Here is a 13,260-nt window from a genome sequence, read left to right as displayed (position 1 = left end):
TTTCATTTTTGTTCCTTTTTAATTTGCTTACATAATCCATTTACCTTCCCTCTTCTTTGGTCCTTTTCTGTTTTGTTTTGTTTTGTTCCTTCTCATCCCTCCATGTGGGCAGCGAAGGTTCAAAGGAGCAACCAGCAACTTATGTGGGATCCTTATGCCAACAACCCGAGTGGTGCCCCCAACTACCATCACTATAACACCTACCACCCTGACAATTCCAGGATGCCAGCCCTGAAATGCCAGAAAACGTCTCCGCAAAAAAACCTTTGTAATGTTCTGTGCTTTTCTTCATGACATTATTATTACTCTTATCACAATTATCATTATTATTTTCTCCATCTTGCCCTCTTTGTCTCATTCTTTCACCACTTTGTTTAGTGATGTCTCACTTTTTCCTCAAATCCATGCGAGGTTATTTCTGACATCTTGCCATTTTCCTTCTTTAACTTACCTCGCTATTTTGGAAACTATGAAAAATATTTGAAAACTTTTCAGATACAATTTTCCAAGTGTATTACATACTGACCTCAGTTTAGTATCTAATTGATTTTAACTTTCCTGCCTAAAGGCTGTGTCAGAAATCACCTTTATTTAAATAACCATTGCTAGATTCAGTGTGTTTAACCACATTAATGTGTGTTTATTCACAGAGCTGTGTATTTAATCTACTGTCAAAATTCAGTTGTATTCATTATGGAAATGATGGTTGTTTCAGTACAGTATAACTTCCGTATCCACAGGGAATGTGTTCCAAGATTCCCCCCCCCCCCCAACACACACACACACACACTGTGGAAACCTGAAACCATGAACAGTGTAGAATAATATATTTTACTATACTTTTTCTGGAAGCATACCAAAGAATCATACTGGGGGCATAAAGGGACTCACAAAAACTTCAAGGTGGGGAGTTTTCAGAGTGGGTAAGTGAAATCATCGATATCAAATTCGTGGATAGGAGGGTTGTACTGTAATTAGATCAGTGGTTCCCAACCTGTGGTCCGTGGATCACCAGTGGTCCACTAGAACGAAAATATGTTCCACAGCCTTACCATTACTACAGTGTTGCCTTGAAACCACGCAGTAACAAGAGCGACTAGTCTCACAAAATGCTCTTATAGTGCCAAGGCAACTGGGATGTTGGGAGGGGAGAGGCTGATACCCACAAAAGATTATTACTACCACATCAGCTCTAGATTATTAAATATGGCTTTCTGTGGTCAAGCAGATGGTGACTACTGGATGGCAGATGCTCTGTATCAGAAACTAAAGCTGATGTATCCCCATTGGGGAGATGGTAGCGGGGTATAAATAAAGTATTATTATTATTATTACTACTACTACTACTACTACTACTATGTGTTCTGTCCAATGCAATTTTCTGAATCAGCACCCCAATAACCAAACTGAATCTAAAGTTGACCAAAAACTGTTTCATAACCCTTTTGATACTACTGTTGCTGGTTGCTGGTTATGTTGTTCCTGGTCAAAAAAAGGTTGGGAACCACTGAATTAGATGAAAGTATTATAACAGGGATACATGTGTGTTTTTTGTACTAATGAACAGAAATTTGGTATGGTTCATATGACCCTAAAAATCTTGCCTATGTTGCCAGGCTTTTATACAGTTTTTCATTTTCTCACTGGATGCACACTATGCCTTTCTTGTGAGCCATGGATACAGTGTTTTGGTTTTAGCAGCCAGTAATGCAGGCATGCCTTTCACTGCTCTGTGCCCTTGAGTGCCTTATGCCAAGTGTTTCCCTTTATTTCAACAGCCCTGGTATCTTCATCCTTCTCACCTGCCTCCATGAGTGCATACAGCCTGAGCTCCCTAAACATGGGGACTTTACCTCGCAGCCTCTACTCTACCAGCCCACGTGGAACAATGATGAGAAGAAGACTCAAAAAGAAGGACTTCAAGAGCTCATGTAAGTGACCACAAATTTGTTGGGATTGATATAGGACTGTGAAATGAATCTGACAAATGGCATGAAAACACAATGCAGTTCAGATTTGTTTAGAGTTAGGGAAAGCTTTACATGCATGACTGCTGAGCAAAATGTAGTGATCGGCCATGCTTTGTGTTTTCACTGTCATATCAAGCTTCATAGAGCGGGTTTATTTTGCTCTCAATGATCCAGTTATGTATTATCTGCATAGCCATCAGAATACTTGGACTTGGCTCCCTCTGAAGGTACAGGTTGAACCTAGAGCCCACGTTTTTGTAGTGAACAGGAGTGCCTTTGGACTGTTAAAGCAAATGAGCCAACTACCCTTATTCCTGGAGGTGCCTGATGTGGTCACAGTGACAAATGCCTTAGTTACACCCCATTTGGATCAATGTAAGATACTAGATGTGGGGCTACCTTTGAATAATGTTTGAAATATTCAGGTGGTCTAAAGAACTTCAGCCAGTATGTGAACTTCATCTGATTCCAGATCATAGAGTTTCCTTACTCAAAGAGATCATAACCAGATACAGTGCTTTGCTACTCTGCTACTGAGTACGCATGCCCAGTATGGAACACATTTCACCACGCTAAAACACTGGATGTGGTTCTTAATGAGACATGCCGCATTATCACAGGATGCCTATGCCCTACACCACTGGAGAAATTATACTGTTTAGCCAGTATTTCACCACCTGACATCCTCCAGGAAGTAGCAGCCAATAATGAAAGGACCAAGGAAGTGACATCTCCAGCCCATCCTCTGTTCGGATATCAGCCTGCATACCAACACCTTAAATCAAGAAATAGTTTTCTAACATCTACAGAGATACTCGCAGGAATACCTCAGCAAGTCAGAGTCCAAAAGTGACAGACTGAAATACAGAACCTCAATCCATGGCTAAAACCAAATGAGAGACTCCCCGCTGAGCACATAGAAACTGGGAAACTTGGAAGGTGCTAAACAGACTGCGCTCTGGCACCATGAGATGCAGAGCCAACCATAAGAAATGGGGCTACAAAGTGGAATCCATAACATGTGAGTGTGGAGAAGAGCAAACCACAGCCCACCTACTACAATGCAGTCTGAACCCCAGCCAAATGCACAATGGAAGACCTTCTTATAGCAACACCAGAGGCACTCCAAGTGGCCAGCTACTTGTCAAAGGACATTTAGTATAATGCCAAGTTCTTAAACTTTGGGTTTTTTAAAAAAAAAAATACATTACAACTGTACCCTCGGTTGGCTTCTGATACAATAAATAAAATACTGTAAGAGGTACACTAGCTGCTGAATTATTTCTACAATTCAGGATATAATCCCTTTGGTTAGTTGATTAGATTTGTAGGCAGAATGATCTCTGTTCAATTTGCAGTCAAGCCCCTTCAGTGTCTCTGAGTGCTATGGACATTATCAGCTCTATATTGACAGTCTTTGTGAAGAATTGTGAATTAGTCTGGATGTTTCACTTTCCTGAACAACATACCAAGTGAATTTTTCAAGTCAGAAAGTTGTTCCTGTGCATTTGACATGATGTCCACATACCAGATATTTATCTGTTTATTTAAGATATTAAATAAATAAATGAGTTGCCTTCGGGCTGAGAATGGCGGCATATAAATAAATAAATAAATAAATATTAGTACCCTGCCTTTCTCTGCAAGCAGACCCAAGGCGGCTTACAACATGTAAACACACAATCTAAATGTTAAAATATAGATACAAAGGTAAAAACATGGTAAAAGCATATATTCAATAAAATCAATTAACACCTCTCCTGAACAAGCCCCCATATATACAAACATTAAACCTTAAAACTCCACCCTATTCTCCAGTGACTCAGTTAAAAGCCTTCTTAAATAGAAAGGTCTTGACCCATTTTCAGAAACTTAATAGGGATGGGGCAGCTTTTAATTCTTCTGTGAGGAAATTTGAAAGTGCTAGTTCTTCTCCTGAGAAGGAGTCTATAAGAAATGTGTTGTTGTTGTTATTGTTATTGGAGTCCCTGGTGGCACAATGGGTTAAACCCTTGTGCCAGCAGGACTGCTAACCAAAAGGTCAGCAGTTCAAATCTGGGGTGTGGGGTGAGCTCCCATCTGTCAGCTCCAGCTTCTCATGCAGGGACATGAGAGAAGCCTCCCAAAGAATAGTAAAACATCCGGGTGTCCCCTGGCAATGTCCTTGCAGATGGCCTATTCTCTCACACTCAAAGCAACTTGCAGTTTCTCAAGTCACTCCTGACATGAAAAAAATATTATTATTATTATTATTATTACTATTATCATTATCATTATCATTATTTCTTACTTGCCTCTCCCCACGGCTTGAGGCAGGTCACACCACAGTTAAAAACACACAAATACTATAACAATTCTACAAACACACATTAAAATTCAGTTCCATAAAAGATAGATCAAAGCATTTCTATAAAGTACACATTAATCACACAGGACAGAGACCAAAACACATGACATGAGTTTAACATTCATGCTTAAAAACTGGCTGATAGGCTTGCCAGAAGATATAGGTCTTTACATAGTTTTTAAATGCATACTGTGAAAGGGCTCCTGATCCTTTTCTTGTCCACTTTCTGCAAGCTCCTCTGCCCTTCCACCCAACTCTCATACTGCAATTCAGCATTTTATCAAACACGTGTTTTACTGTATGCTTGTTTCTGTCATTTTGATTTTAATTAATGAATGTAATGATGATTGATGTGTGGGATAAATAATTGAAAGGAAGATGCTTAGATTTTGGAAAGTCTCAGGATGGCAACTGGGAAATTAATTAAATATGAACTTCTTACCTGCCCTTGGCTTGCTTTTGAATTAGTGCTTTATCAAATTTTACAAGTGCATCTTCATGCAAAAGAGCTGCAGGTGTGTTTGGAGGAGCCTCTGGGACGGAGGACTCTACTTTCCACCCCCTTTTTCATTTGTTTTCGAATGTCACAAAAAATTAATTTCAGTGGGAGTGAAAGTGCTATTTGAAATGGTCTCAAACGGGTCGAAAATTAATTGAAGAAAATGATTTTGGTGTAAAATCAATTGAACAATTTTTGCTTCTGGGAATTTAAAATACCAGTTAACTCCTTAGTGTCTATATCCAGAATACGTGAGTATTGACTTATGGCTTTAATTTTAATTCATTTTCAATACTTAGCAGTCCCACTGGTAGTTTAGATGATGCTGAATGTTTGAACAAGGTGTTTAGTTGGGTTGCTGTGAGTTTTCTGGGCTGTATGGCCATGTTCCAGAAGCATTCTCTCCTGATGTTTCACCCACATCAATGGCAGGCATCCTCAGAGGTTGTGGGGTCTGTTGGAAACTAGGCAAGAGAGGTTTATATATCTGTGGAATGGCCAGGATGAGAGAAAGAACTCTTGTCTGCTTGAGGCAAGTGTGAATGTTGCAATTGGCCATCTTAATTAGCATTGAATTGTGTTGTAGCTTCACAGACTGGCAGATTGCTGCCTGGGGGGTGTTGTTGGGAGGTGTTAACTAGCCCTGATTCTTGCATGTCAGGAAGTCTCCTGTTTTTGAGTTCTGCTCTTTATTTACTGTCCTGATTATACTGGTGGCCAGATCTTGTTCATTTTCATGATTTTCTCCTTTCTGTTAAAATTGTTGACATGGTTGTGGATTTCAGTGGCTTCTACATGGAATGCTTTGACATTTTAGTGATATATAAATACGTTGCTACTGTTAGTGTGAATCAGTGGGTGTACTTCAGTAATACTTCTAGAAATTCATTGGTTGAGATTCATGCTTATTTTTAAAGTTAGTGAATTATTTTGCACAAATCAACAGTTCAGTCAACTTTGCTTATTTCTTAGGCTTAGAAATGTAGTCAGAACTGGAAAGCATACTTCGTACTAATAATAAATAGGCACAATTAGGGGCGGTTTGCCTCATTTCACTTAATAAAACAGTCAAATCAGTTCTGGAAAAGAATTATTGTAGTCATTATAAAACTGAGTGGATGATTACAACATAGAAGAGAAAATATTTGCACTGAAAAAAAATCCTGTATTTGTGTTATGGATGGAGTGGAGCAAAGACGGAATGCATCATGAAATATTGTTACAAAAAGATAGTGACAATAAAACACACCACAGTGAAAAAAGATCCTGACAGCAAGTGTCTTCTGCTTGCTTGTAACTCAGCATTTCTCAACCTGGGGGTCACAAGGGGGTGTCAGAGAGGTCACCAAAGACCATCAGAAAACACAGAATTTTCTGTTGGTCATGTGGGTTCTGTGTGGGGAGTTTGGCCCAATTCTATCATTTGTGGGGTTCAGAATGCTCTTTGATGATAGGTGAACTATAAATCCCAGCAACTACAACTCCCAAATGTCAAGGTCTATTTTCCCCAAACTCTGCCAGTGTTCACATTAGGGCATATTGAGTATTCGTGCCAAGTTTGGTCCAGATCCATCATTGTTTGAGTCCACAGAGCTGTCTGGAGGTAGGTGAACAACAGCACCAAAACTCAAGGTAAATGCCCACCAAACCCTTCCAATATTTTCTGATGGTCAGGGGAGTTCTGTGTGCAAAGTTTGGTTCAATTCCGTCGTTGGTGGAGTTCAGAATGCTCTTTGATTGCAGGTGAGCTATAAATCCCAGCAACTACAACTCCTAAATGACAAAATCAATTCCCCCAACCCCACCAGTATTCAAATTTGGGCATATCGGATATTTGTGCCAAATTTGGTCCAGTGAATGAAAATACATCCTGCATATCAGATATTTACATTATGATTAATTACAGTAACAAAATTACAGTTATGAAGTAGTAATGAAAATAATTTTATGGTTGGGGTCATCACAACATGAGGAACTGTATTAAGGGTCACGGCATTAGGAAGGTTGAAACCGGTCACTTCTTCCAGTATTGAACAGTATGTTATGCACATATTAGCTCTTCTCCTATATTGCTGACATCAAAAGAAATCACCAGCTAAGTGAAACTCTCACCTTTCTCAACAATAACAAAAAGTCTTGTGGTATCTTGAGGATAATCTATTTTTATGCGTCAGAAACTCTTGTAGACTGAGTACACTTCATCAGAGCCAAATAAGCAAACTGATCCTTCCTCAGGTGCCACTGAATTTTCTTGTTGTTTTTGCAGCAATGGACGAATAAGCGATCTCTTAGGAATTAGAACCTCATTGAATTATTTAGCAAAGTTTTCTTATTTACACATTATATCTGCTGCACATAGCTCTTTCATCAATAAATTTAAGGCAAGATGTAGTAAGTAGCAACAAATATGACACATCAATATGTAAGTTTTTATAAATCTGTCTTCTTTGAAAGAGTTGAGAATATGTAAGGCAGCTAATGCAATAAAGTTTTCATTGCCCTTTGTGTAGAAAAGCTTGCATAACTAATGTGGTCTTCTCAAACGCCAGGCAGTAAACTGTGCTGTTGTAGGGAACCATAAAACATTTTATTAACAGAAGTTTTGCACTGACTGCATTACTTAGGCAGGTTTTACCAAACATACAGCCATAAAACTTAAAGGCACCCTCTACTGTCGCATACTGTTTATTTCATTTGATTTGGCTTTCTTTGTTTTCTTTTATAGTCATCCTTTGGTTTTTAATCTTTGAAGTATGTGCTTCAGGGAGTACAGGATTGTCACTTGTTTCTTCCTATGCAAACATACATATACAGACACACACATAAAATTAACCATAGTTCTTAAAGGTTGACTCTTTCTATCTACCATATATATTCGAGTATAAGCCAACCTGAATATAAGCCAAGGCACCTAATTTTACCAGTATAAGCCAAGAGTGGAAAATGCAGCAGCTACTGGTAAATTTCAAAATAAAAATAGATACCAATAAAACTAATTAAGGCATCAGTAGGTTAAATGTTTTTGAATATTTACATAAAACTGTAATTTAAGATAAGACTGTCCAACTCTGATTGAAACATTATTCTAACCTTCTTCAATATAAATGTACTTATGTATTATGTAATAATAATAATAATAATAGAGTAAAATAATGGAAATGTAATAATAACCATAATAATAGAGTAGAATAATAAATGTAATAATAACAATAATAATAGAGTAAAATAATAAACGTGGTAATAAAAGTAGAGTAAAATAATAAATGTAATAATAATAATAATAAATAGAGTAAAACAATAAATGCAATAACAATAATAGAGTAAAATAATGTAAATGTAATAATAATAATAATAATAATAATAATAATAATAATAAATAGAGTAAAATAACAAATGTAATAATAATAACAACAACAGAGTAAAATGATATATAACTTTGACTAGAGTATAAGCCGATGGGAACTTTTTCAGCCTAAAAAGGGCTGAAAAACTCAGCTTATTCTTGAGTATATACGGTAATTGCTTTAAAATGATCATTCCCAGTTATTTTGTGTTTTGTGAAATAAGTGGAAATGTAATAATAACAATAATAATAATAGAATAGAATAATAAATGTAATAGCAACAATAATAATAGGGTAAAATAATAAACATAGTAATAAAAGTAGAGTAAAATATTAAATCATGGTGTTATGTAGCACAAATTCAACACCCCAAAGTCCAATAATATATTTTGATATTCAGCATCAACTCTCCAGAGCATCTTTTTGGATACATGAGGGAGCTGAAAGAGGAGCGGGGACACTGGTTTTAATGAGAGCAGAATGGAAGTATACCATTGATCTTGACTATTATGAGCCATATCATGAGAAGACATAACTCACTACAAAAGATAGTAATAATTGTTAAGGTGGGAGGAAAGCATAAAGACTGCATTCCAGATGGGTGGACACAATCAAGAAAGCCATGGCCCTGATTCAGAAGACCTCAGCAGGGCTGTTGATGCTAGGTGAATTGGAGGTCTTTCATTCATGGGGTTGACATAAATCGAAATGAAGAACAACCATCTCCAGTTAACAATCTGGCTGCAGCTCTTGGGGTTTGCAGAAGCTTCCAAGCATTCTTCAAATATAACCACATGGTGAGTGTCACAGGGTCCCAATTACGGCATGTATCACTGTGACCAGAACAATAATCTCCAGGAATGGGTGTAGCTGACACACCAGTTTCAGCTGCGCAAAAGCACTTCCAGTAACTGCAGAAAGCTGGATCTCTAAGCTAAATGCTGGATCCAAATGTATTTCTAAACTGTGCTCAGGGGACACTGCTCTTCCTTTTGATGAACCAAGGCAGGCATGTAGCCGGGGGGGGGGGGGGGGAGGGCTGAACCCCCCCCCCTGAAATTCTCATGGTGGTTCACGAAAAGGCCTTACTGGTGCATTATTTAAACTGTTATGTTTATTCATATCATGATCTAATCACCATACTCAATGGGGGTATTGGGGTAATGATACAAAAGATTTGCTAGGCTAGACCTTCTTTCACTCAGACTCAGCCCCCCCCCCCCCCCCCGAAACTCAGCCCCCCCCTGAAACCCCCCCTGAAAAAAATTCAGCCCCCCCCCCCCCCCCGAAACGAAATCCTGGCTACGGGCCTGAACCAAGGCTGGATCTACACTGCCATATAATCCAGTTTCAGAATGCAGCTGGAATGAGCTGGATTATATGACGGTGTAGATTCAATGCAGCTAATTTGCATTCTGAAACTGGATTATATAGCAGTGTAGATCCAGACCAAGAGCATTCCTGAAGTAAGCTTCAGTTTCTTACTGTCACCCAGTCCATTACTTATGCCAAAATCTGTTTTAGAATCCAAGTATCCTTGAAATGTGATGGAAAAAATGGGTTCTTAATCATCAGCAGCATCTGAAAAGTATTTATTTGTACATTTATATATAAGACGTCTGTAATAAAATCTGTCCACACCCTTGTTTCAGAATATTAAGATTTTTGAAATATAAATTGATGTGTGCTTATGTTTCAGAATACTTGATATATTTTTAGTATTTGTTCAGGAAATGAGTTTAATTTATGCTGTCTAATTCTGAGTGCCATTGCTTTTGATTGGATGTGTTTATAGTGTCACTAGCCTCTAGCACTGTTGGCCTGGCTGGGCAGGTTGTCCACACAGAAACCACAGAAGTCGTACTGACAGCTGACCCCATTGTAGGATTCGGGATACAGCTCCAGGGAAGTGTATTCGCTACTGAGACTTTGTCTTCTCCGCCTCTGATTTCTTATATTGAGGTTGACAGTCCAGCAGAAAGGTGAGTTCTTCTGTGCTTTTTGCCCCAGAATGTATCACTGGATCTAGTGGACTAGACATTGTATACTTCTATTTGCCGAACACAATTCTTTTTAAAATTACTTCCCTGCCCTAACAACACAAGGCTTGAGAAAGTTTGAGAAGGAAATGAAGCACCAGTATCTCTATCAGGGTGATTGCCTTTGACGGGCAGCTAGGGACTATATTAATTAGAGAGTATTTCCCTCCATCTGCAAAAACTTAGTTCAAAGAGTAGACTGGCAGAGAGTACTCCAGTCCCTATTTAGTTTTAGCTGAGATCAAATGCAGTCATTAAAATACCGAAGCTGAAGTTTTTGGATTATTAATTTTATCATCAGTAGATCTCAATGGAATGTGCTTATACTAAATCTTTAAGAAACAGATGGTTTCATACAAAATAAAATTAAATCAATATTACAGATATTAAGCCATGACAACTCAGAAATTTTATAATGAAGGCTTATAAAGGGGAAAGTACAATTTGTTATATTTTTCCCCATAAAACTGCATTGGATTTGTTTTTACTTTTTGCCCTATACATCCAAGTGCTCATGTATTCTGTTGTGTGTTTAGGTGTGGCATGCTACAAATAGGAGACAGAGTACTGGCTATAAACGGGATCCCAACGGAAGATAGCACATTTGATGAAGCAAATCAGCTACTCAGAGATTCATCTGTCACCAGCAAGGTTACTTTGGAAATAGAATTTGATGTTGCAGGTATGGATTCTCAAGTAGACTTGTGTTACTAAGATGATAGAAGTTAGACTCTTCCTTCTGAATGTGAAAATACACATACTCAATCCTGCTATTCCTCATTCTTTTCTTAGTACAGGCTGAGCATCCCTTATCTGAAATGCTTGGGACCAGAATGTTTTGGATCTTGAACTGTATAGGATTTTGGAATATGAGTATTTGCATATATGAATGAAATATCTTGGAGATGGGATCGAAATCTAAACACATACCCTGAGGGGAATGTTATGCAATATGTTTAATAATTTTGTGCATAAAACAAAGTTTGTGTACATTGAGCCAACAGAAAGCAAAAACATCATCATCGTCATCGGGTTGTAGGTTTTTTCGGGCTATATGGCCATGTTCTAGAGGCATTATTATTATTATTATTATTATTATTATTTTACTGACACAAAAACACAGTATGTCATAGCAAATGAGATCTATATGCTGGATTTTGTATCACAAAATCACAAGTCGAACACTTCCCAAGTGTTTAGGGCTGTGTGATGTATTTTCGAATGATGCATGCAGATCCAAGTAATGTGGCCTTTTGCAGTTGACAGATCATGATTTTGTCAATGTGTATTGTTTCCAAATGCCGGCACCCAGTGTGCTGATGACCACTGGGACCACCCGGTTTATGCCAGAGCCACATTATTATTATTATTATTATTATTATTATTATTATTATTATTATTCCGCCCTATCTCTCCATGGGGACTCAGGTTGGTTTCCAACACATATGGCAAACATTCAAACATTCAGGGACAACATAGAAACTAAAACCCTACCAGACATAATTACATCATATACATTTACACAAAATGCAACACTTAAAAGAACTGGACCTATCAACTTTTTAAAAGTGAGGAGAGTTTTTACTTCTTTTGGGATGGAGTTCCAGAGGCAAGGAGCGATCACAGAGAAGGTCCCTCTCTCATTCCAGCCAGCCTTGCCTGAGATATGGGTGGGACTGAGAGCAAGGCCTCCTCCACAGATCGTAGTGCTCAAACAGAGATGCTGTTCTGCTAATACCTCAACCAATCATCTCAGCAAATATCCCAGCCAATTATACAAAAAAATGAATTTGGGATTCTGGATAAGGGATGCTCATCCTGTATCATAAATCTCCCTTTTAAATTTTGTATTCTGACTAATTCTTTCAAAACTCAGACATAAATGTCAAGTATACTATAATTGAAAATGTGAAATGAATCTTTCTTAAATAAATACCTGAGTGAGTCAATGTACTCTATGCTTTAGAGTTTGAGGAAAGTGGTTACCTGCACAATAAAGAAAAAAGGACATTGCCAAAAATAGTTAGTGGTTTTTTTAATGAAGCACAGTTTCTTCAGCCTGACACTTCACCAAACATTTATTTCAAAATTCCTGGTTTATAAATAAAGAACTGGGCAGGCAATAGAATGGCATCCATTTCCAGATTATAGAGGATGCAGTAAACTGAATGCATAATAGTTTCAGTGCACATAAAACAAAGAAAATCTCAGATATCTTTGAACTCAAGGAAACAGATTTTTTTTGTAATCAGATTATTGCTTTCACACTGCTTTCACACATCAGCACTAAATGCCTACTGTAAAGATCTGAAAGATGTGTATTGCTTTACGTAGACTTTTGAAAATTTAGGGTAAGGTACATGATTTGCATCTTTTTGTATCCTATTACATTCTGCCTGGCCTCCGCAACTGTATAAGTATGCCTTAAATCTCAGGCTTTAATATAATTCTGGACTGCATCTGAAGAGGTGGGTATGCATCTATGAAAGCTCATGCTAAAACAATAGCCAGCTTGTCTTAAAAATACTACAATGTTTTTTTTTTCCTTTTCTCTTCCTCCTTTTTAGATGTCTATTTGATATCTTTACATGTATGGTATATTTTGTCTAGTTATTCATAAAAGGTCTGTGATAATGTGTTGTTGAAGGCTTTTATGGCCGGTATCATTGGGTTGCTGTGAGTTTTCCAGGCTGTATGGCCGTGTTCCAGAAGCATTCTCTCCTAACGTTTTGCCCACATCTATGGCAGGAATCTGGCTAGCAGTATTGGAAAACTCTAAAATCAAGATACTAAATAAATAGCAACATTGGGGGGCAGGGGAGTTCTAGGCAGGAATCAACCAGGGCCAGCTAACACCTCCCAACAAAGGATTCCCCCAGGCATCAACCAGCTAGGGTTTGAAGCTACAAGGCCATTCAATGCTAATCAAGCTGGCCAGTTGCAACATTTACACTTTCCTCCAACAGACAAGAGTTCTTTCTCCCACCCTGGACATTCCACAGATATATAAACCTCACCTGCCTAGTTTCCAACAGAACTCACAACCTTTGAGTGTCCCTGTT

At 38.0% G+C, this 13,260-nt stretch overlaps 1 protein-coding gene across 9 annotated transcripts in view; it reads left to right on the top strand.

The window, feature by feature from the left end:
* The window catches only part of GRIP1 (glutamate receptor interacting protein 1), a 463,528-nt gene that overhangs the window by 411,644 nt on the left and 38,624 nt on the right, over nt 1-13,260 (top strand). For 7 of the 9 annotated variants that reach the window (XM_060777502.2, XM_060777497.2, XM_060777500.2 and 4 more), the window contains 4 exons: nt 113-268; nt 1,779-1,931; nt 9,955-10,141; nt 10,735-10,880. In XM_060777502.2, coding sequence (XP_060633485.1) covers nt 113-268; nt 1,779-1,931; nt 9,955-10,141; nt 10,735-10,880 — 642 coding nt within the window. The remainder of the gene's footprint in view (nt 1-112; nt 269-1,778; nt 1,932-9,954; nt 10,142-10,734; nt 10,881-13,260) is intronic. The other 2 variants (XM_060777501.2, XM_060777504.2) reach the window with 1 other exon arrangement.

This window comes from Anolis sagrei, chromosome 5, assembly GCF_037176765.1.
Source record: "Anolis sagrei isolate rAnoSag1 chromosome 5, rAnoSag1.mat, whole genome shotgun sequence".
NCBI lineage: Eukaryota > Metazoa > Chordata > Lepidosauria > Squamata > Dactyloidae > Anolis > Anolis sagrei.
The sequence above is the reverse complement of the archived record's forward strand: the minus strand, read 5'-3'. Positions and strand labels throughout refer to the sequence as shown.